At 37.9% G+C, this 24,560-nt stretch overlaps 1 protein-coding gene across 1 annotated transcript; it reads right to left on the bottom strand.

Moving 5' to 3' along the window:
• Positions 1-513: 513 nt before the first annotated feature.
• On the bottom strand, positions 514-1,428 carry LOC144293264 (olfactory receptor 4C11-like). The gene has a single exon (XM_077864351.1). The coding sequence runs from the start codon at positions 1,426-1,428 to the stop codon at positions 514-516; it is 915 nt and encodes a 304-aa protein (XP_077720477.1).
• Between the last annotated feature and the right edge of the window lie 23,132 nt (positions 1,429-24,560).

Below are 24,560 nucleotides of genomic sequence, written 5' to 3'. Positions count from 1 at the left end.
GCAGAATTCTCTTAGAACGCCTTCTCCAAATGCCAGGTTGTCAAGACAGCCCCCTACATTAAGTCCCAGTTACATATGGATTAACACCTTGACCACATTCATTACATCTAGAATAAAACTTAGACACAGAATTGGTGTGTGCTCACACACACAATGATTCTCTCACGACTTAGTGCATTTCCTTCTGAAAGTAAATTGAACCAGGAAGCTAAATTTTCATGTGAATATGACCAGATGTCAATACCATTCAACTGAGGTCTATGATAGGTTGTTCAAACTGCTTTAGACTATAAGTAATCCTATTTTAATGCAATTCTCTCAGAATAAGGAGTCTATATATTTATTACTATTTATTAATATTAATACAATAAAATAAACAAAAAGCATGATTAAAAATCACTAATTGATCGTATTCCCCAAAGAAAAATATTTTATCTGTCCTGCTCATGAGGGAAAACCAATCTGTTAAGGAAATATACATTAGGATCCCTGATTATCATGTATCAACAGAAGTCATACTTTGCTACACCATAACTTTTTCATGGCAATTTTCACTTCTGCATTCCTCAGTGTGTAGATCAGAGGATTGAGCAAGGGTGTCCCAATGGTATAAAACACAGCCACCACCTTGTCTACTGGAAATGTGGTTGCCGGACGTGTATATATGAATATGCATGGGACAAAACATAAGACAACCACAATAAAATGGGAGGTGCAGGTCGAAAGGGCTTTTCGCCTTCCTTCTGCACTGTGGTTTCTCAGAGAGTACAAGATGATAATATAGGAGATAAGCAGAATTATGAAACTCACCATGCATATGGCTCCACTGTTAGTAACAACTAGCAAATTTATTACATAAGTGTCCATGCAAGCAAGTTTCAACAAGGGCTGCAAGTCACAGAAATAGTGATCAATCATATTGGGACCACAGAAAGGCAATCTCAAAGCCAGGACAATTTGTGCTGAAGAGTGGATACAGGATCCCACCCAACCCAGAATCACCAGCACACTGCAGACATGCCTGTTCATGATGGTTGTGTATCGCAAGGGCTTACAAATAGCTACATAGCGATCAAAAGCCATGAGGATCAGCACAAAGATTCCCATGCAACCAAAGAAATGGGATGCAAAGACCTGAGTCATGCACTCATTGTAGGAAATAGTCTTCTGCTGGGAAATGGCATCCACAATCAACCTGGGAGCTGTGGTTGTAGAAAAGCAGGCATCAGCAAAGGACAGGTAAAATAGGAAGAAGTACATGGGACTCCCAAGGGTCCTGCTTCTTTTAATAGTCACTACAATGAGAAAGTTTCCCAACAGTGTGGCAAGGTAAAACATCAAGAAGACCCCAAATATTGCTTTCTGTTTTCTTGGATCCTGTGTCAAGCCAAGCAGAATGAATTCATTCACACTGCTATTCACTGACATAGTAGTTTGCAGGTAAGGTGAACTTGATAAAAGCTTAATCTGCAAAAGAAGAAAAGAAGTGACATCTTGGGGAGATCATTGGGGTGACCTCTGAATTCCTTCTTTTTGCTCCATGTTACCTCCAACTTCCTATAATCCCTACGAATCTTTGTAAATCTGCAGAAGTCCCAGCCTCTCCCAGATCTCTCCATTGATTCAGAAACTAACCCAATTGGATCAAAGCCTTTGCATTTGGAGAATAAAAAGTCAATATCCTTTAAACATTTTGATTCCTACCAAGACTGAAAGTGGCAGAACTTGTTCTTTCCTTGGTCAGGTGCCTTAACTGCCTTGAAATTTGGCCTTCATCTGAAAATTTATACCAATAGTGCCCCACTTTCACTTTACCTTGAGTTTCCCAAAGAATGAAAAAATATTTTTTATGATCATATATACACGTATCTAGTTCATTTATTATGCATTTTATCTATGTGCTTTGAAATCTGAAAAACACTATTCCGATAATATTTAGCACTCCTAGTGTTGGAGAAACCTGAAACCTCCTGAAGAAAATATCCTCAGTTGAGTTCACTGATTTGGGGTCCCTGACTTCATCTCTGAGCTTATCAGTATCTTGGATGAAATATCCTTTACAAAAACCTATTCAACAGGCTTCTATCTCTTGCCTTCTATGTCACATTCACTGATAGTCATTTTATAACAAGGCCTGGAGAAATTTGAGGTTTGTCATAATTGAGGAAATTTCCTGTTTACCCTCTTTACTATTCTATTAAACTGAAATCATTGAGGATCTCTGCATATGGATTCAATGTGGCATAAAATTCCTAATGATGTCTATCTAAATAGTGCTTTTACACATATATGTTCCTTTTCACCCTAAATTGTCTTATTTCTAAAAATACCATTTGAAGAAAATTCCATTATTCGATATACTATGTTATGATTTTTCTGTTTCAAGTTCTTTTTCATAGCATATATAGTTTGTTTTGAAATCATTGTATGCCATTGTGTGTTCTGATTTTGACTTGGAATTATTATAACACTTCTTCTCATGTTACCATATTTTCCATGGATAAATTGTTCATTTAATAACTTACATTGTAAAATTTTTCTAAGTGGTATTTATTTGACCCTTTGTCAGCCGAGGTATTGCTGTTGCTTTCAATATTCATTCTCACAAACAACAACTCAGTGTAATTTAACTAAAATCATGATATTGCTGCCCCAAATGCTTGGTATTGTCATTGCTATTGGTAATTATTAAAAGGTTCTTCAATATTTTGTGACCATTTATTAACTATATTTTATTTTCAAAAATTCATGATATCATTAATTCTTCAAAGTACACAGACGAGTGAGAAAAGAAAATTCACTCTGTCTCAAAATTATTGACTCTATGATCATACTCTCCAGAAATGATTATTTTTTTGTATTTTTTAATATTCTAACAGTATACTTGTATATGTGTATCTCTTTTGTATATACAAGTATGGCCAATATTTCAAGGTTGATGATATTCAAAAAAAGCTGATGAACATGCAAACACAAGTTATTTTGTGACATATCTTATTACCTCACTGGCATAATAGTAAATAATTATATTTTATTATGTGCATATACCTTTTTATCATAAACCACATTTAACAGTTTTACTGCATTTTTCAAAAAGATTTTTATTTATTTATTCATGAGAGACACAGAAGCAGAGAAGTAGGCAGAGGGAGAAACAGGCTCCATGCAGGGAGCCCGACGTGGCACTCGATCCAGGTTCTCCAGGATCAGGCCCTGGGCAGAAGGTGCGCCAAACCACAGAGCCACCCAGGCTGCCCAGTTTTACTGTATTTTTTTTTCTTCTTTTTTTTCTGTTTAATTTTTTTTATTTTTTTTTATTTTTTTTTATTTTTTTTTATTGGTGTTCAATTTACTAACATACAGAATAACCCCCAGTGCCCGTTTTACTGTATTTTTTATGTAAAGATTGCCCATCTTAGAATTTTCATCTTTTGTCAGTTTATATTTTGCAGTCTTGATATTTTATCTGGAATAACTATTAATCTAGCAAAACATTACATTTCCTGGCCAAGAACACAGGTGCTAGATTCAGATGTCTTGAGTGCAAATCCTAGTTCCACTATATACTAGTTTGGGAAAGCCACTTGAGCATAATCATGGTACCTAGGTAGATAAAATAAGAAAAGTACCCAGCTCGTAGTGAGTAAGAACTATTAATGCTAACCTCTGCTTCTTTCACTATCATGATTTTACTTTTTCTCTGTTTCTGGGGCTCTTTCTCTTTTCCGGTAATCAGATCTTCCAATTTTCCCATTTTAATTTTGCCCACTTCCAAAACATTTTAAAATTATACTATCTACTCACTTATCTCATAACCCTACAATAATCTTTTCTTTTGAATATTGACTCACAAATATCTGGAGTTATTGTAAAGAATGGGAAAAATATTCCACTGCTCTTAATAGTTTGAGTTTTAAGATAAATATAGTTGAAATCATTCATTATGTAAGGCACTCTATCATTGGTATTAGAAGAATACAAAGAGACAAGACACAAGACTACAAATTTCTAAAGAATACCTTGGGAGTAAAAAATTCAAAATTATGTTAACAGAAGAATCATAACTTTAACTGAAGAAAGACATTCTAAATTCGGTTTCCTGAAATGCAGATATTCTAAAGCAGTGCAGGGAGGTGGGTTAGCACAGTGATAGTGCTTAGATGCCGAAGCCACACAGCCTAGATTTGTAACCCACCCAAATGCCCACCATGGTGAGATGCGTAACAAGTCCCTTGATATCTCTGGGCTTCATTTTCTTCACCTGTAAACATTAAGAGCAAAGCAACCTACTTTTTAGGGTTTCTATGAAGGCTAAATAATTCAGTATGTACAAAGAATGGGAGATGGAGGTCTGTGCACCTGCAATTGCAATCGTTGCTTTCATTAGGATTATTAGTATCAATTTTCCATTATGATGATTAGTATCAACTTTCAAAGATATTAATCTACCTTGTTTATTTACCCATAAAAGAGATGCACAACTGTTTTGCACACTAATGTTCTGAATGCCAGACTTGTCACAACTGATTAGCCAACCGTAACCCACCATCATCAATGAGCGGCCAGAGTTAACCCTAGGGTTCACTCTTTTCATGTGGTACATTCTATGGATTTGGGTAAATGTTAAGGACATGCATCCATCATTATAATATCATACAGAGCATTTCCACTGGCCTAAAAGCAGAATCATGTTAGATTCACGAAACATAGAAGATAATTTTTTTCATGTACTGTCTAATATTCATTAAATTCTTAATAAAATGTCTCACAGTAGGGCGGCCCTAGTAGCTCAGCTGTTTAGCACCACCTTTAGTCCAGGGTGTGATCCTGGAGACCTGGGATTGAGTCCAACGTTGGGCTCCCTGCATGGAGCCAGCTTCTCCCTCTGCCTGCGTCCCTGCTTCTATCTCTCTCTGTCTCTTATGAATAAATAAATAAAATCTTTAAAAAAATGTCTCACACTATTTTGTTGAGGAAAACATCAATTTGATTTTGGTACCTATATGAGTTTGCATTGTGAAAGTTATCATCTCATATGTACCACAAAATCTTCTTGGTATTTCACAAACATCAGAACTACAAATGGCCAATCCTAGATTTTTTTTAAGATTTTTAGGATCTGAGCCACCTGGGCTGCCCATAATCTCAGAATTCTTTAAATGGACCATCCATGTTGCTAAACAGAAAGAAAGGACACAATTTCAGATATTCTCTCTTCTCCTCATCCTGCATCCTCTACCTCATTTTATCACCTTGCTATAACTTGAAATGGAATAGCACATTCTAAAAATATAGAGAACCATGAATATAATAAAATGGTTACTATGGTTTTCTAATGCAAAGGCTGAAATACTCACCATAACTTTGAAAGCCCTCCAACGCTGTGCCATAATCTTGCTCACCACATATCCTCCCGTGCCTCTGGGCATGTATGCTTCAGTCATGCCTGACATTGCTGTCCTTAATAAATATGCCTCCACACCATCTCATTCACTAAATTTTCACTATTTCTTAGTTATAAAGGACTTCCTCTGATTAGACCTCCACTCTGTATTGCTAACTGTGCACACTGTACTCAGTTCAGATGCCATCTGCGAAGCAAAACCTTCCAGGTGTTACAGAAAACCTTCTTGCTAATGACCTTCCAGTGGGAAGTGTGTGTGAGTATGTGTGTGTGTGTGTGTGTGTGTGCGTCCTGAATCAAACAATCCTTAATTATCGTCGCTTTTCATTTTTGTTTTAATATCTTTGTTCATCTATTATTTATCTCATAAGGCAAGTTCAAGTGTTCTATTTTGGGAAAATCAAGTTAGGCTGGCAGGCAGTTTAGCAGAGACAAGTAACAAAGAAACCAGTACCTCTAGCCTTTGTGCTCCATGGCAACCTCTCCTTCTTGGACACTCCACCTCCTACTGCCATGAGAATCATCATTCCTCAGCCACTTGAGTGGAGCCAGCATAAAGCCAGAAACCATAAATAGGTTAGGAACAAAAAAATGGACATATCCAGTACATGTCCTGACTTGCAATCAGATGGAAAATTCTGATAAGTCAGAAAAAAAGAGACGGGCATTTATATTTATACTTAAATGTAAATATACAGTGCAAGGGTGAGCAAAGAATCTTGCTAGGGACCAAAGAGGGCTTCATCCTAGCATTTCACTAGCGTTTTCTTCTTGTTCCTCCACTCTGTAGATCATTCCTTACTCCAACATCAAAACGAAAATGTAATTATTAGGTATCAGGGGGTTTAGGCAGCCAACATTAGCATCATTAATATCAGAACAAGTGCCGTAGAATCGTGGTAACAACACTCTCTAAGAATACTGACTCTCGTGGTCAGTATACATCCTTTACTTTTGCTGGCCTTAAACCTTGCAAGTAAGAAACCCACCTGTGTAGGATACTATACCTCTACACCCTTCAGTGTACCCCTCATTCAATAAGAATTGGTCTTGAGACAGTGCTGCATCAGGAACAGTGAAAGGCAAAAACCCTGACACATCAGAATCTTTTCATCACTGAGAGAAATGCTTCTGGATCTTCATGCTTTTCAAAGGTTGAGAGAATTACATAATGGCAACTGCCAGTAATCCAGTGCTGAATGGTGATCGAGATAAAGAACATAGTATAGTTGGCTCTAAAACTTACCATAATTCTTGCACAGAAATAGATGAGATCCAATAGAGAGCCCATAGTTTTGCTCTTGCAATTCCTATTTATTTTGAAGATGAATAATGTGCAATATGTTTGCAACATGTAAACTGTACTTAAAGTACATCTAGTTCGCTTTCCCTTGCAGGATCCATGGGGAGAGAAGATACGACATAGGTAGCCCTAATCTTTCCTAGAGGGTTGGGTTAGACACTTCAATAAGGTCTGTAATTATGAACAGAAAGTTTCTTATATCTACTGTTAGAATTTTCTAGAATATAAATGTATAATTCCCACTATTCTATGATAGAAACATCTCTAAAGCCAGCTCTAGCACCCCAAAACAAATCCTTGGCAGAGCATGTGGCCTAACATTTCTTCTTCCTACACTAGATATATATAGACAATTCATAGAAGTTCAAAAATACCCAGCCTTTGGAAGGATAAGAGCTCTGCCCTTCCCCCCCAATCCCAAAGGATATGCTCTATAAACTACTAAGCTCAGTTACTCCTGGACCACTGAAAACCATGGTGCCAAGTAATCCCAGACAAGGCTGTCAAGAGGCAGATTCTTCCCACAGAGTCCTTCTCCCCTCCAAGACTCTGTAGGGACCCATCTCATTTCTGTTACCAACTGCTCCACTGGTGCCCTAAGGAGAAAGTATTCCTTCAAGTCACACTGAAGTATAGGCTAAAAATTCCCAAAGGCTTTACTTTTTTACTTAAAAATCTTTTACAGATTTTTACTCTGCATCTTTTCTAACAGCACAGAAAGCTCTGAGCACAGGTGCACATTCCAACACATGTGATATGACTGAATTCTAGCTTCATGATCCATGTCTCTGTGAATTTAATCAAGTTTCTTTACTTCTCCCAATTTTCTATTCTAGAAAATGTTACCGTATATATAATAAATACTATCAATATTAATGATATGGATATGATTTAATACAGTGAAACCAAGTAATTAAAATTTCTATAATTTCTATAATATGTGGAAGTTATTAACTCAGTAACTGAAGCCGAAGAGGAAGTGGAAATGAAAATAAAATATTTTTTTGTTTCAAAAGCAACTTAAGTTATAGATTACATACAATAAAATGCACATTTTTTGTTTGAACAATTCTACACATTGCTTAGTGCTCACCATAACAGGTGTATTCTCAATCCCCTTCACCCTATTCACCCATCTGACCACCTCCCCTTTGGCAACCACCTGTTTATTCTCAATATTTAAGATTATGAGTTTTTTTGGTCTCCTTTTTTCTTTTTCATTTGTTTTCTTTCTTAAATATACACCTGAATGAATTCATATGATATTTGTCTTTCTCTGTCTGAGTTATTCACTTAGTATTAGACTCCCAAATTCCATCCAAGTCATTGCAAAAATTATTTTGGTAAGCATCCTATAGTGGAATTACTGATCATATCATATCTATTTTTCATTTTTGAGGAAACTCCATCATGCTTCCACAGTGACTGCACCAGTTTACATTCTCACCAGCAGTGTATAAGGGTTCATTTTATATCAAGTCTTTGCAACATACCTTATTTCTTTTTTTTTTTAATTGTAGCCAATCTGACAGGTATGAGGTGACATCTCATTGTGGTTTTGATTTCCATTTCCCTGATGGTGAATGATGTTGAACATCTTTTGATGTGTTGACTTGTTATTTTTATGTCTTCTTGGAAATATGTCTATTCAGGTCTCTGTCCATTTCTAAGTCAGATTTTAATCTTTGAGGTAGTGAGTTATATTCTTTATATACAACTAACTTCATGTTTTAGGAGTGGGCTATTCCTCCTCCATGTATTTGTGTTCTTTCTAGATTTTTTCTTGTAAGTACTTATAGTTTCATACTACAGTGATCGAAAAAGAAGTTTGCCAGAGGAGGGGGCAAGATGGTGGAAGTGTAGGGTCCCCAAGTCACCTGTCTCCACCAAATTACCTAGATAACTTTGAAATCATCCTGAAAACCTACGAATTCGGCCTGAGATTTAAAGAGAGAACAGCTGGAATGCTACAGTGAGAAGAGTTCACGCTTCTATCAAGGTCGGAAGACGGGAAAAAAATAAAGAAATAAGAAAGCATCAAAGGGGGAGAGCCCCCGAGGAGCAGGGCTAAGGCCACGGCGAGAGCACCCAGGACAGGAAAGCCCAGGCCTGGAGAAGCAGGAGCTTCACCAACCTTCCTGGATGGAAAGGCACTCGCAGGGAGTTGGAGCAGAATCCCAGGGGGGCGGGGATGCCCTCAGGCTCCCAGGGGCACTAACAGAGTACCTGCGACACGGGGAGAGGGCGCCACACCCCGCGGCGGAGCTCCCTAAAGGGCTGCAACCTGCGCCCGGCGAGTCCGGGAGCAACTCCAGGGGCTGGAGCTCCCGGGGCTGCATGGAGGGGGCTGCGCCGGCCTCGAGCCCAGGGCGCTGGGGGACACAGCCCAAGATCTGGCGCTCCCCCTGGGACAGGCAGAAGCCAGGAGGGCACAGGACAGCAAGGACACTCCTGCCGACCCGAGCTGTGCTGATCAGCGGCCCCAGCCCCGGAGCATCCAGGCCCTGCAGACTGAGAGCTGCAGTAATTCCTGTGGGAGCTGACTCCAGGGCTGGAGAGCTGGTGCCGCCACCGTTGTTGTTCCTCCTCCAGGGGCTTCACAGGATAAACAACCCCCACTGAGCCTCACAGCAACTCACAGGATAAGCAGGATAAACAACTCCCATGGAGCCCTACACCAGGCAGGAGGCTGAGTAGCTCCCCCAGGTGCTCACACCTGAGAATCAGAACAGCAGGCCCCTTCCCCTGAAGACCAGCTGGACGGACAGAGGAAAAGCAAGTTATTGATCAAGCAGCACTGGAAAGTTCCAGGGGAAATTGAGGGATTTACAGTACATAGAAACAGAGGATACTTCCAGTTGTTTTTGGTTTCCTTTTGTTCCCCCCTTTTTTCTTTTTTTTTTTTCTTCCTCCTTTTTTTTCTTTTGTCTCTTCTCTTTTTCTCCTTTTTCCAGTACAACTTGTTTTTGGCCACTCTGCACTGAGCAAAATGACTAGAAGGAAAAACTCACCTCAAAAGAAAAAATCAGAAACAGACCTCTCTCCCACAGAGTTACAAAATTTGGATTACAATTCAATGTCAGAAAGCCAATTCAGGAGCACTATTATAAAGCTACTGGTGGCTCTAGATAAAAGCATAAAGGATTCAAGAGACTTCATGACTGCAGAATTTAGATCTAATCAGGCAGAAATTAAAAATCAATTAAATGAGATGCAATCCAAACTGGAGGTCCTAATGACAAGGGTTAACGAGGTAGAATGAGTGAGTAACATTGAAGACAAAATGGTGGCAAGGAGGGAAACTGAGGAAAAAATAGAAAAACAAAAGATCATGAGGATAGATGAAGGGAAATAAGACACAGCATGAGGAAGAAAAATCTACGTTTAATAGGGGTTCCCGAGGATGCCGAAAGGGACAGAGGTGCAGAATATGTATTTGAACAAATCATAGCTGAGAACTTTCCTAACCTGGGAAGGGAAACAGGCTCTCAGATCCAGGAAATAGAGAGATCCCCCCCAGAAAATCAATAAAAACAGCTCAGCACCTCAAACATTTAATAGTGAAATTTGCAAATTCCAAAGATAAAGAGAAGATTCTTAAAGCAGCAAGAGACAAGAAATCTCTAACTTTTATGGGGAGACATTTTAGATTAACAGAAGACCTCTCAACAGAGACCTGGCAGGCCAGAAAGGGCTGGCAGGGTATATTCAGGGTCCTAAATGAGAAAAACCTGCAGCCACGAATACTTTATCCAGCAAGGCTCTCATTCAGAATAGAAGGAGAGATAAAGAGCTTCCAAGATAGGCAGAAACTGAAAGTATATGTGACCACCAAGCCAGCTCTGCAAGAAATTCTGAGGGGGATTCTATAATAGACAGAGGAAGTCCAAGGGAACAACCCACAAAAACAGGGACTGAATAGGTATCGTGATGACACTAAATGCATATCTTTCAATAGTAACTCTGAACGTGATCCCATCAAAAGGCGCAGGGTTTCAGACTGGCTAACAAAGCAAGACCCATCTATTTGCTGTCTACAAGAGACTTATTTTAGACCTAGGGACACCTCTAGCCTGAAAATCAAAGGTTGGAGAACCATTTACCATTCAAATGGTCCTCAAAAGAAAGCAGGGTAACCATCCTTATATCAGATAAATTAAGTTTATCCCAAAGACTGTAGTAAGAGTTGAAGAGGGACACTATATCATACTTAAATGATCTATCCAACAAGAAGACCTAACAATCATCAATATTTATGCCCTGAATGTGGGAGCTGCCAAGTATATCAATCAATTAATAACCAAAGTTAAGACATACTTAGATAGTAATACATTTATACTTGGTGACTTGAATGTTGCGCTTTCTACAATCGACAGTTCTTCTAAGAACAACATCTCCAAAGACACAAGAGCTTTAAATGATACACTGGACCAGATGGATTTCATAGATATATACAGAACTTTGCATCCAAACTCAACTGAATACACATTCTTCTCAAGTACACATGTAACTTCCTCCAGAATAGACCACATACTAGGTCTGAACTGATACCAAAAGATTGGGATCGTCCCCTGCATATTCTCAGACCATAATGCCTTGAAATTAGAACTAAACCACATTAAGAAGTTTGGATGGACTTCAAACACATGGAGGTTAAGGACCATCTTGCTAAAAGATGAAAGGGTCAACCAGGAAGTTAAGAAAGAATTAAAAAGATTCATGGCAACTAATGAGTATGAAGATACAACTATTCAAAATCTTTGGGATACAGCAAAAGCAGTCCTGAGGGGGAAATACATCGCAATACAAGCATCCATCTAAAAACTGGAAAGGAGCCTCGGAGTCCAACGAAAGATGAATGGATAAAGAAGATGTGGTTTATGTATACAATGGAATATTACTCAGCTATTAGAAATGACAAATACCCACCATTTGCTTCAACGTGGATGGAACTGGAGGGTATTATGCTGAGTGAAGTAAGTCAGTTGGAGATGGACAAACATTATATGTTCTCATTCATTTGGGGAATATAAATAAAAGTGAAAGGAAATATAAGAGAAGGGAGAAGAAATGTGTGGGAAATATCAGAAAGGGAGACAGAACGTAAAGACTGCTAACTCTGGGAAACGAACTAGGGGTGGTAGAAGGGGAGGAGGGCGGGGGGTGGGAGTGAATGGGTGACGGGCACTGGGGGTTATTCTGTATGTTAGTAAATTGAACACCAATAAAAAATTAAAAAAAATAAAAAATAAAAAATAAAAACTGGAAAGAAGTCAAATACAAAAGCTAACCTTGCACCTAAAGGAGCAGGACAATAAACAGCAAATAGATCCGACACCCAGCAGTAGGAGAGAGTTAATAAAAATTTGAGCAGAACTGAATGAAATACAGACCAGACGAACTGTGGAACAGATCAACAAAACCAGGAGTTGGTTCTTTGAAATAATTAATAAGATAGACCAACTATTAGGCAGCCCTATTAAAAAGAAAAGAGAAGACTAAAATTTTTTTTTTAATTTTTTTTATTTATTTATGATAGTCACAGAGAGAGAGAGAGGCGCAGAGACACAGGCAGAGGGAGAAGCAGGCTCCATGCACCGGGAGCCCGACGTGGGATTCGATCCCGGGTCTCCAGGATCGCGCCCTGGGCCAAAGGCAGGCGCCAAACCGCTGCGCTACCCAGGGATCCCGAGAAGACTAAAATTAATGAAATCATGAATGAGAAAGGAGAGATCACAACCAATACCAAGGAAATACAAATGATCTTAAAAACTTATTGTGAGCAGCTTTATGCCAATAAATTAGGGAGTCCAGAAGAAATGGACGCATTTCTGGAAAACCACAAACTACCAACACTGGAACAGAGACAAATAGAAAACCTGACCAGGCCAATAACCAGGGAGGATATGAAGCAGTCATCAAAAACCTCCCAAGACACAAGAGTCCAGGGCCAGATGGCTTCCCAGGGGAATTCTATCAAACGTTTAAAGAAGAAACCATACCTATTCTACTAAGGCTGTTCAGAAAGATAGAAAGAGATGGAATACTTCCAGACTCATTCTATGAGGCCAGCATCATCTTAATTCCAAAACCAGACAAAGACCCCACCAAAGAGGAAAATTATAGACGAATATCCCTGATGAACATGTATGCAAAAATTCTCAACAAGATACCAGCCAATAGGATGCAATAATACATTAAGAAGATTATTCTCTATGACCAAGTGGGATTTATCCCCGGGAAGCAACTCATATAGCAATCAATGTGATAGATCATATCAACGAGAGAAAAAAAGAACCATATGATCATCTCAATATACGCAGAGAAAGCATTTGACAAAATACAGCATCCATTCCTGATCAAAACTCTTCGGAGTGTAGGGATAGAGGGAACATTCCTCAGCATCTTAAAATCCATCTATGAAAAGCCCACAGCAAATATCATTCTCAATGGGGAAACACTGGGAGCCTTTCCCCAAAGATCAGGAACAAGACAGGGATGTCCATGCTCACCACTAGTATTCAACATAGTACTAGAAGTCCTAGCCTCAGCACTCAGACAACAAAAAGAAAAAAAAGGCATTCAAATTGGCAAAGAAGAAGTCAAACTCTCCCTCTTCGCTGATGACATGACACTGTACACAGAAAACCCAAAAGATTCCACCCAAATATTGCTAGAACTCATACAGCAATTTGGCAGTGTGGCAGGATACAAAATCAATGCCCAAAAGTCAGTGACATTACTACACACTAACAATGAGACTGAAGAAAGAGAAATTAAGGAGTCAGTCCCATTTACAATTGCACCCAAATGCATAAGATACCTAAGAATAAACCTAACCAAAGAGGTAAAGGATCTATACCCTAAAAACTATAGAACACTTCTGAAAGAAATTGAGGAAGACACAAAGAGATGGAGAAATATCCCATGCTCGTGGATTGGAAGAATTAATACTGTGAAAATGTCAATGTTATCCAGGGCAATTTACACGTTTAATGCAATCCCTATCAAAATACCATGGACTTTCTTCAGAGAGTTAGAACAAACTATTTTAAGATTTGTGTGGAATCAGAAAAGACCCCGAATAGCCAGGGGAATTTTAAAAAAAGAAAACCGGATCAGGGGGCATCACAATGCCAGATTTCAGGCTGTACTACAAAGCTGTGGTCATCAAGACAGTGTGGTATTGGCAAAAATACAGACACATAGATCAATGCAACAGAACAGAGAATCCAGAAGTGGACCCTCAACTTTATGGTCAACTAATATTCAACAAAGCAGGAAAGACTATCCACTGGAAAAAAAAAAAGACAGTCTCTTCAATAAATTGTGCTGGGACTACTGCACATTCATATGCAGAAGAATGAAGATAGACTATTCTCTTACACCATACACAAAGATAAACTCAAAATGGATGAAAGATCTAACTGTGAGACAAGATTACAGCAAATTCCTAAAGGAGAACACTGGCAACACGCTTTTTGAACTCGGCTACAGTAACTTCTTGCAAGATACATCCATGAAGGCAAGAGAAACAAAGGAAAAATGAATTATTGGGACTTCATCAAGATAAGAAAATTTTGCACGGCAAATGAAACAGTAAATAAAATTAAAAGACAACCTGTAGAATGGGAGAAGATATTTGCAAATGACATATCAGATAAAGGACTAGTATCCAAGATCTATAAAGAACTTATTAAACTCAACAGCAAAGAAACAAACAATCAAATCATGAAATGGGCAAAAGACATGAACAGAAATCTCACAGAGGAAGACATAGACATGGCCAACAAGGACATGAGAAAATGCTCCGCATCATTTGCCATCATGGAAATACAAATCAAAACCACAATGAGATACCACCTCACACCAGTGAGAATGGGGAAAATTAACAAGGCAGGAAACAACAAATGTTGGAGAGGATGTGGAGAAAGGGGAACCCTCTTGCACTCTTGGTAGGAATGTGAACTGGTGCAGCCACTCTGGAAAACTGTATGGAAGTTCCTCAAAGAATTAAAAACAGATCTACCCTAGTCCCCGCAATAGCACTGCTGGGTATTTTCCACAAAGATACAGATGCAATGAAACGCTGGGACACCAGCACCCCGATGTTTCTAGCAGCAAAGTCCACAATAGCCAAACTGTGGAAGGAGCCTCGGTGTCCCTCGAAAGATGAATGGGTAAAGAAGATGTGGTTTATGTATACAATGGAACATTACCTAGCCATTAGAAATGACAAATACCCACCATTTGCTTCGACGTGGATGGAACTGGAGGGTAATATGCTGAGTGAAATAAGTCAATCAGAGAAGGACAAACATTTTATGGTCTCATTCATTTGGGGAATATAAAAAATAGTGAAAGGCAGGCACTGGGGGGGCACTTGATGGGATGAGCACTGGGTGTTATTCTGTATGTTGGCAAATTGAACACCAATAAAAAATAAATTTATTATTAAAAAAATAGTGAAAGAGAATAAAGAGGAAAGCAGAAAAATGAGTGGGAAATATCAGAAAGGGAGACAGAACATGAAAGACTCCTAACTCTGGGAAACGAGCTAGGGGTGGTGGAAGGGGAGGTGGGTGCGTGGTGGGGTTGACTGGATTGCAGGCACTGAGGTGGGCACTTGATGGGATGAGCACTATGTTATTCTCCATGTTGGCAATTTGAACACCAATAAAAAATAAATTTTTAAAAAAAGAAGCAAGATGTTGGAACTAGATCAAAACAATAACTATAAAGATACTTGCTAAGCTTGGAAAAAGCACAGGAGACTCTAGAGAATCCCTTTCTGGCATAATAGGATAACTAAAGTCCAAGTCAAAACCAAAATGGCGATTACTGAGATGCAATAAAATGTGGGGTCTGTAATTGCTAGGATAAATGAGACAGAAGAGAAAAACAGTTAATGATGAAGAATACCAAAACTGAGGGGGGGAAAGAGATAAACAACTGCTAGATCACAAGGGGAGAATTTGAGAGTAAAGGGATACCATAAGGTGAAAGAATACAAACATAATTGGAATCCAATAGAAGAGGAAATGCATGAGAAAGCAGGAAATAGGGTATATATGGGCATATTATAACTGGAAACTTCACTAAGTTTGGGAAGGAAACAGGCATTCAAGTCCAGACAGAACAGAGAATCTCCCTCAAAATCAATGAAAGTAGGCCAACACCTCAACATATAACAATGAAGCTTGCAAATTTCTGAGACAAAGAGAAAATCCTGAAAGCAGCTCGGGACAAGAGGTCCTAAACCTATGAGGGTAAAAACACAAGCCTGGCAGCAGTCCTATACACAGAGACCTATCAGGCTAGAAAGGACTGGCATGATATATTCAAGGTGCTAAATGAAGACAGTATGTATCCAAGGATACTATATCCAGCAAGGCTGTCATTCAGAATTGATGGAGAAATAAAGAGCTCCAGAACAAAGAAAAACTAAAAGGATTTGTGATCACTAAACCAACCCGGCAAGAGTGAAAATAGAGCCCAAAAGTAACATAAACCAGACATGAACAGAGACAATATACAGAAATGTCACTTTACAGGTACTACAATGGCACTAAATTCATATCATTCAATAGTCACTCAGAATGTAAATGAGCTAAATGCTCTGATCAAAAGTCACAGGAATCAGATTGTATTAAAAAGCAAGACCAATTTATATGTCACCTACAGGAGACTCATTGTAGAGCCAACAACACTCCAGATCAAAAGTGAGGAGGAAGAGAACCATCTATCATGCTAACGGATATCAAAAAAAGTTAAAATTGGAGTAGAAATCTGTATATCAGACACATTAGATTTTAAACCAAAGACTGTAATAAGAGATGAGGAAAGACATTATATCATAATTTAGAGGTCTATCCAACAAGAAGAACTAACAATTATGAATATTTCACCTCTAATATGGGAGCGCCCAAATATATGAAACAATTAATAACAAAATTAAAGAAACACATTGATAAAAATACAACAATAGTAGAGATCTCTAACTCCACACTCACAACAATTATAGAACATCTAAGCAGAAGATCACCAAGGAAACAAGAGCTTTGATTGAATCACTGGATCAGATGGACTTCACAGACCTGTTCAGAGCATGCCATTCTAAAGCAAGAAACTACATATTCTTTCTGAGTTCACATGGAACATTTTCCAGAATAGATCACATACTCAGCCAAAAGCCAGGTCTCAACTGGTACCCAAAGATTATTCCCTGAACTACTTCTGACCATAATGATTTGAATTTTGAACTCAATAACAAGAGGAAATTTAGAAGGAACGATATTCATCAGGGTTAAAGAGCACATAGTTTACTAAAGAATGAGTGGGCCAACCAGGAATTTAAAGAATTTAAATCTTCATGGTAGCAAATGAAAATGAAAACACAACAGTTCAGAACCTTTGAGATGCAGCAAAGGCAGTCTTAAGAGGGAAACACATAGCAATACAAGCTTTTCTCAAAATGGAAAAGTTGCAAATACATAATCTAACCTTATACCAAAAGAAGCTGGAGAAAGAACAGCAAATAGAGTATAAATTCAGCAGGAGAACAGATTTAAGAACAATTAGAATAGAAATCCATGAAATACAATCAAAGGAACAGTAGAACGGAGATCTCAAAGGATCTCAAAGGAACAGATCAATAAAACTAGTAGCTGAGCTTTGAAAATTAATAAGATCAATAAACCACTAGACTGACATATCAAAAAGAAAAAAGAAAGGATCTGAATTTTTAAAAAATCATAAATGAAAGAGGTGAGATCACAAACAACACCAAATAAATACAAGCAATTCTAAAAGAATATTATGTGCAATTATATGCCAACCAATTAGGCAATCTAGAAGAAATTGAAGAACTCCTAGAAACATATGACCTACCAAAACTGAAACCAAAAGAAAGAGAAAGCCTGAACGGAAACATAATTGGCAAAGGAATTGAAGAAATAATCAAAAACACCTAACAAACTAGAGTTCAAGACCAGGTGACTTCATAGGGGAAATTCTACCAGAAATTTAAAGAAGAATTTATACTTATTCTTTTGAAGCTATATCAAAAATTAGAAATGGAAGGAACTCATCCAAACTCATTGTATGAGGCCACCATTACCTTGATCACAAAACCAGACAAAGACTCCACCAGAAGGAAAGGTAAAAAAACAATATCTCTGAAAAACATGGATGCAAAAATTTTCATCAAAATAGAGCCAATAGGGTCTAAAAAGGTAATTAAAAGAATTAATCGAGAGGTCTGGGTGGCTCAGAGATTAAGCGTCTGCCTTCAGCTCAGGGCTGATCCTGGAGTCCCAGGATCGAGTCCCACATCGGGCTCCCTACATGGATCCTACTTTTCCCTCTACCTGTGTGTCTGCCTCTCTCTCTCTCTCTCTCTCTCCCTCTCTCTCATAAATAAATTTAAAAAATCTTTGAAAAAAAAAAGAATTAATCACCATGACCAAGTGGGATTCATTTCCTGGGCTTCAAGGATGGTTCAACATCTGCAAATCAATCAATGTGATACACTGCATTAATAAAAGAAAGAATGACAAACATATGATCCTCTCAATTTTTGAAGAAAAAGCATTTGACAAAATACAGCATCCTTTCCTGATTAAAACTCTCCACAGTGTAGGGATACAGGGAACTTATCTCAATATCATAGAATCCATATACAAAAAAAAAACCCACAGAAAATATCATTCTCAATGGTCAAGAACACAGCAGGAATGCCCAACTCACCACTGTTGTTCAAAACAGTACAAGACATTTTAACCTCAGCAAGCAGGCAACAAAAAAGAAATAAAAGGCATCCAAATCAGCAATGAAGTCATTAAACTCTCACTCTTCACAGATGATAGGATACTGTATATGTATATACTGTATATACCAAAAGATCCCACTCAAAAATTGCTAGATCAGTAGCAATGTGGCAAGTGTTCAGCAACGTGGCAAGATATAAAATCAATGCACAGAATTAAGTTGCATTTCTATACACTAACAATGAGACTGAAGAAAGTGACATTAAGGAATTAATCGCATTGACAATTGCACCAAAAATCAAAAATACCTATGAGCAAACCTAACCAAAGTGGTAAAGGATCTGACTTTAAAACTATAGAATATTTTATAGAAATTAAAGATGACAGAATTTATTGGAAAAAAGTCTGTGCTCATGATTGGAAGAACAAATATTGCGAAAATGTCTATGCTACCCAGAGCAATCTACACATTCAATGCAATCTCTATCAAAATATAATCAGCAGTTTTCACTGAGCTGGATGAATAATCCTAAATTTGTATGGAACCAGAAAAGACCCCAAGTAGCTAGAGGAAGTTGAAAAAGAAAACCCCAAAGCTGGTGGCATCACAATTCTGGACTTCAAGCTACATTACAAAGCTATAAGCATCAAGAGAATATGATACTGGCACAAAAACAAACACATTGATCAATAGAATAGAGGATCCAAAAATGAACCCCCATCTCTAAGGTCAACTAATCCTCAACAAAGCAGGAAAGAATATCCAATGGAAAATAGTCTCTTCAACAAATGGTGTGGGAAAATTGGACAGCCAAATACAGAAGAATGGAAATGGACCATTTTCTTACAAGAATACAAAAATAACCCAAAAGTTGTTGATAGACCTGTGAGACAAGAATCCATCAAAGTCCTACAGGAGAACATAGGCAGAAAACTTTCGCCTCGGCCATAGCAACTCCTTGCTAGACACAGCTCTAGAGGCAAGGGAAAGAAAAGCAAAAATGAACTATTGGGACTTCATCAAGATAAAGAACTTTTAAACAGCAAAGGAAATAGTCAACAAAATGAAAAGACAACCTACAGAATGGGGAAGGCATTTGCAAATGATGTATCAGGCTAGTTCAAGATCTCTGAAGAACCTATTAAACTCAACATCCCAAAAACAATCGTGTCAAGAAATGGGCAGAAGACATGAACAGACATTTCCCCAAAGACATACAAATGACCAACAGGCACATGAAAAAATGCTCCACATCTCTTGGCATCAGGGAAATACAACTCAAAACCATAATAAGAAACCATCTCACACCCGTCAGAATGGTTAAAATTAACAAGTCAGGAAACAACAAATGTTGGTGAAGATGCAGAGACAGGAGAACCCTCTCACATGCTCTACTAGTGAGTATGCTAGCTGATGCAGCCACTCCGGAAAACAGTATGGAGGTTCCCCAAGAAGTTGAAAATAGAGCTACCCTATGACCCAGATATTGCACTACTAGATATTTATCCCAAAGATACAAATGTAGTGAACCAAAGGAGCACCTGCACCCCAATCGCCCGAATGTGCACAATAGACAAATTGTGGAAAGAGCCAGATGTCCATCCACAGATAAATGGATAAAGATGTGGTGGATAATACAATGGACTATTACTCAGCCTTCAGAAGATTGAAACCTTTTCATTTACCTTGACATGGATGGAATCGGAGGGTGTAGTTAATGTTCAAGAAAATAATTCAGTTAGAGAAAAGAATTAGCATATGGTTTCACTCATATGTGGAATTTAAGAAACAAAACAGAGGATCATGGAAAAGGGAAGGGAAATTTATATAGGAATAGATTAAAGATGACAAACTATGAGAGACTCTTAACTATGTGAAAGAAACAGGGTTCCTGGAGAGGAGGTTGGTGGGGGAATGAGGTAACTGGACTACTGACTTTAAGGAGTGCACATGAGGTGATAAGTACTGGGTATTATAGCAACTGATGAATTCTAAATTCCTCATCTGAAAATAATGATGTACTATATCAGGGCTAAGTAAATTTAAATGAAGTAAAAAGACAAACAGTGATCATTAGACATAATCATTGGAAATAGAGGGCTCTGGTTATTTTATGGATGGTACTTCTTATTGGGTAGGAGGAGAAAGGTTCTATTATCAGGCAACATTTCAGCTGTGTTTGCACTCCGTTGAGCTTTTCTGAGGGAAACTGCTGAAATATATTGATCCATATCTTTGAAGATGATGAGCACCAATAAATAACAAAAATGACCAGGAGGAAACCTCCATGTGAATATTAGTGGGGTGAATATTCTAGAAAGGGAGACTCTAATGCAGCACTCCTGTGGTATATTCAAGGAGCTGTGAAAGACCAGGAATGTAATAGTAGAGAGAGACAAGAAGCAAGATCAGAAATACACACAAGGTCAGGTTATGTAGTGCCAAGACCACTAACCCTCCCTGAAGCCACAAAAAGCATGAATGTTGTCATTGTATCTTAAAAATGACCCAGATTCAATGGTTTTCAGCTACCTCGAATTTCGCTTTCATGCTGCAGAGAGAGGAGTTATGAAAAGAGGTGTGAGAACTTTTGCTGCTAGCTTCTATTTGTTCTTTAAGCTTTGATTGTGGAAGGAAACTTACAAAAGCATTCGAAAATATTTCATGGCAAAGTACTCCTTTTATATTTTACCTTTTTTTTCTATGTACCAATACAGGAAAAAAAATCCGTAACAGTATAGTCTTTCATAAACCCTTAGGATGATCTTTATTTTAGTCTAATCCCATACTATATACACCAGGAAGACCTCAGAATGAGGTCCATATCTTTATATCTGCGTAATATGTAAAGTTTTAGAAATTTGCAAAGGTCAATCAAAGAAGTAGTGTGATACTAGATTAGGTTATGTTTCCTATTCTATTATTGAGAGCTTTGTGTGACTGTGCCATCCTATAATTAATTCTCAGGTAACAGCATGCCTCCATTTCTCATTAAATACATTTTAGCAGACAGGGCCTAGAAATCCTTTACATGTTCTGTTTTCCAGCACAATCCTTGGTTTGCTGATTTCTGTTGCCATGATTTCCTGATAATCAAATTATATTATTAAAACAAAAAGAACTATTTCTGAGATCCCAACATGCGATTTGCTAACATTTAGTCTGAATTATAATTAAACCACAGCAAACTAAAAGTAAAATGAGTTTCTTTACCTGGATCAAAGAATATGTTCCAGAAGCCTAAAGGAAATGTTACATTTAATTCTAAGAGAATTCCTTTTTTTTTTTAATTTATTTTTTATTGGTGTTCAATTTACTAACATACAGAATAACACCCAGTGCCGGTCACCCATTCACTCCCACCCCCCGCCCTCCTCCCCTTCTACCACCCCTAGTTCGTTTCCCAGAGTTAGCAGTCTTTACGTTCTGTCTCCCTTTCTGAAAATTCCCACTCATTTCTTCTCCCTTCCCTTATATTCCCTTTCACTATTATTTATATTCCCCAAATGAATGAGAACATATAATGTTTGTCCTTCTCCGACTGACTTACTTCACTCAGCATAATACCCTCCAGTTCCATCCACGTTGAAGCAAATGGTGGGTATTTGTCATTTCTAATAGCTGAGTAATATTCCATTTTATACATAAACCACATCTTCTTTATCCATTCATCTTTCGTTGGACACCGAGGCTCCTTCCACAGTTTGGCTATCGTGGCCATTGCTGCTATAAACATCGGGGTGCAGGTGTCCCGGCGTTTCATTGCATTTGTATCTTTGGGGTAAATCCATTAAATTCAGGAATTAGATAAGGCCACCTTTTATAGCTGCCATTATTATGTAATCCACTGACTTTTAATGCCAGGTCCTCAACTCCATATACTCCCAGAGATCAGGAAGTAATTAATGAAGCCAAACTGTGCAAAGACATTTAAGAAGGAATTGAAGAAGACCTTTTCCCCCATTGAAATGGAGCAAATCCTGTCCCCAATAAGAGTCTGTCAAGACTAAGCTCTGGTGTGTTGCTGCCTAATGAGGAGCGTATATCTAAATTTGTCCCGTACTATGCTTTTCAAGAGAAATCAGGCAATCATATTTTTATACATTTTAATGATTTTAATATACTGATGACCAATTATATTTATAAAATCTTAAACTAAACAAAAAATTTTGGATTAAACAAATTTAAAGTTTTCAGGTAAATTTAGCCTAGCAGCTTGTCATTTTGGAAATTCTGTGTCAAACAACAAAATAAGAGGAAAAGGAGATGAAGCAGTCAGAGGCAAACATGAAACAACACAAGTCATTATTGGCTGGTGTGTCCATCTAGTAAACCAAACCAATACAAACAACTTGCAGATTATACTATTTATTAAAAGAGTTAAGTCAAAAATTAGCATAATAATAATATTTCCAAATGTAAGTATAATCAACAATTTAAATGAAATAAATCTCGGCCACAATAACAATGAATCATGAGATAACAGAATGGTGAATAGTCTTCCTGAAGAACACTAAACTTCTTCACAAAACACATGCAACAACTGGATTAGGTGAGTTATACAATTTGAGATGGAAGGAGTTCCCCTTTTAAAGTTGTTAATTTTGGGATCCCTTGGTGGTTTAGTGCCTGCTCAGAGCAATATCCTGGAGTCCCTGGATGGAGTCCTGCATCAGGCTCCCTGCATGGAGCCTGCTTCTCCCTCTGCCTGTGTCTGTGCCTCTCTCTCTGTGTGTGTCTCTCATGAATAAATAAATAAAAATCTTAAAAAAATAAAGTTGTTAATTTTTCCCAATTAATTGAAACACTGGGTGAATTTCTAAAAAAAACTTCCTGGAGGTGATTTGCATGGAAACGGAGAAAATGATTCTAAACTCTATGGTTGAATATATAGAAGAGACAACTGAAAAATTTCTGGGGGTTGTGGAGAGGAACCAAGAGCAATATATCATGAAGCTATAGTAATTTTTCAAATCGAGTATGCCCACAGAATAAACAAATATGTTAAGACGATAGAGTATCATGCAACAAATTCAGCTATATATATTTGATAATACAGGATGAGGCTGAAACTATTAACGTGTAAATAGATCATATTATGATAAATGACAATCAATTTGAAAAAAGTCAGAACCTGTATCACAAGGTTAACAAAAAACATTCCCAACAGAAGTTTATTTGTATGGGGGACACTAAAAACATAGAGGAAAATGATGCAGCATAAGGTAAGAATGCATTTTAAATTTAGTTACAGCAGAAATGGGAATTGGGAAATGGGATGCAAGGAAAGTACACTCGCTTCCATTTTTCATAGCTCATAATTATTTTTAATAATATAAAAACAAACTCGATTCAAAGAAAATGTAGTATTTTAAATTTCTGAACATAATGCAGAAGTCACTGGACTTCCCCTTTGCTGAAAGTAACTAGAAGCTGCACAAAATACAGGAAATATCGTTTTCAGTTTTGGATGACTGGCAACATACTCCTCGGACCCCTTAGGGAAGGGAGACAGATCAGGTGAGTGCTAGGACAGCTTCTGGCTGACCAAGAAGTCTCCAACCCCTTGTAGAGGTGAGGGGAACTGCAAATGGCTCCCCTCACCCTTGACATCACAAAACAGTTTTCTAGTAACTCTCTTGGATCTTTTATGAATTCATTTTGTCTTTTTTCCCCCTGACCAATCAAGGATTGATTTTCAGATCTCCTTTCTTTTCAACCCTTCCAATGCTTGGAGTGATTCCTTGTCCCCTTTCCTCATGACTACTACCTCATGTCAATCCCCACCCAATTCTCTTTGAAATCTTCCCCATTGGCAGATACGGTTTAATAATACCAATTTGTTCATGAAAATGTATCTCTTCTGTGAGTACAAATAAAAATTTCTCTAATGTCCTCATTCGTTCTCTGATAAATGTCCTCATTGGGTCTTAAGTATTTAGTCCACCACCACTTCTTATGTAAGAATACTGGGCATCTTTGGTGGCACAGGATAACATTGTGCTTCCATTGGCAGAAACTTTTCACATACTTATGAAGTTCATTGTATTCCTTTCTCATTAGCCCATATCAATTAAAGTAATA

Source organism: Canis aureus, chromosome 21, assembly GCF_053574225.1.
Source record: "Canis aureus isolate CA01 chromosome 21, VMU_Caureus_v.1.0, whole genome shotgun sequence".
NCBI lineage: Eukaryota > Metazoa > Chordata > Mammalia > Carnivora > Canidae > Canis > Canis aureus.
Note: the sequence above shows the minus strand (reverse complement) of the source record. Positions and strands in the feature narration are given on the sequence as shown.

Bases quoted from the DNA above. Each gene is read 5' to 3' on its own strand.
- LOC144293264 (XM_077864351.1), bottom strand. From the start codon at position 1,428: ATGTCAGTGAATAGCAGTGTGAATGAATTCATTCTGCTTGGCTTGACA.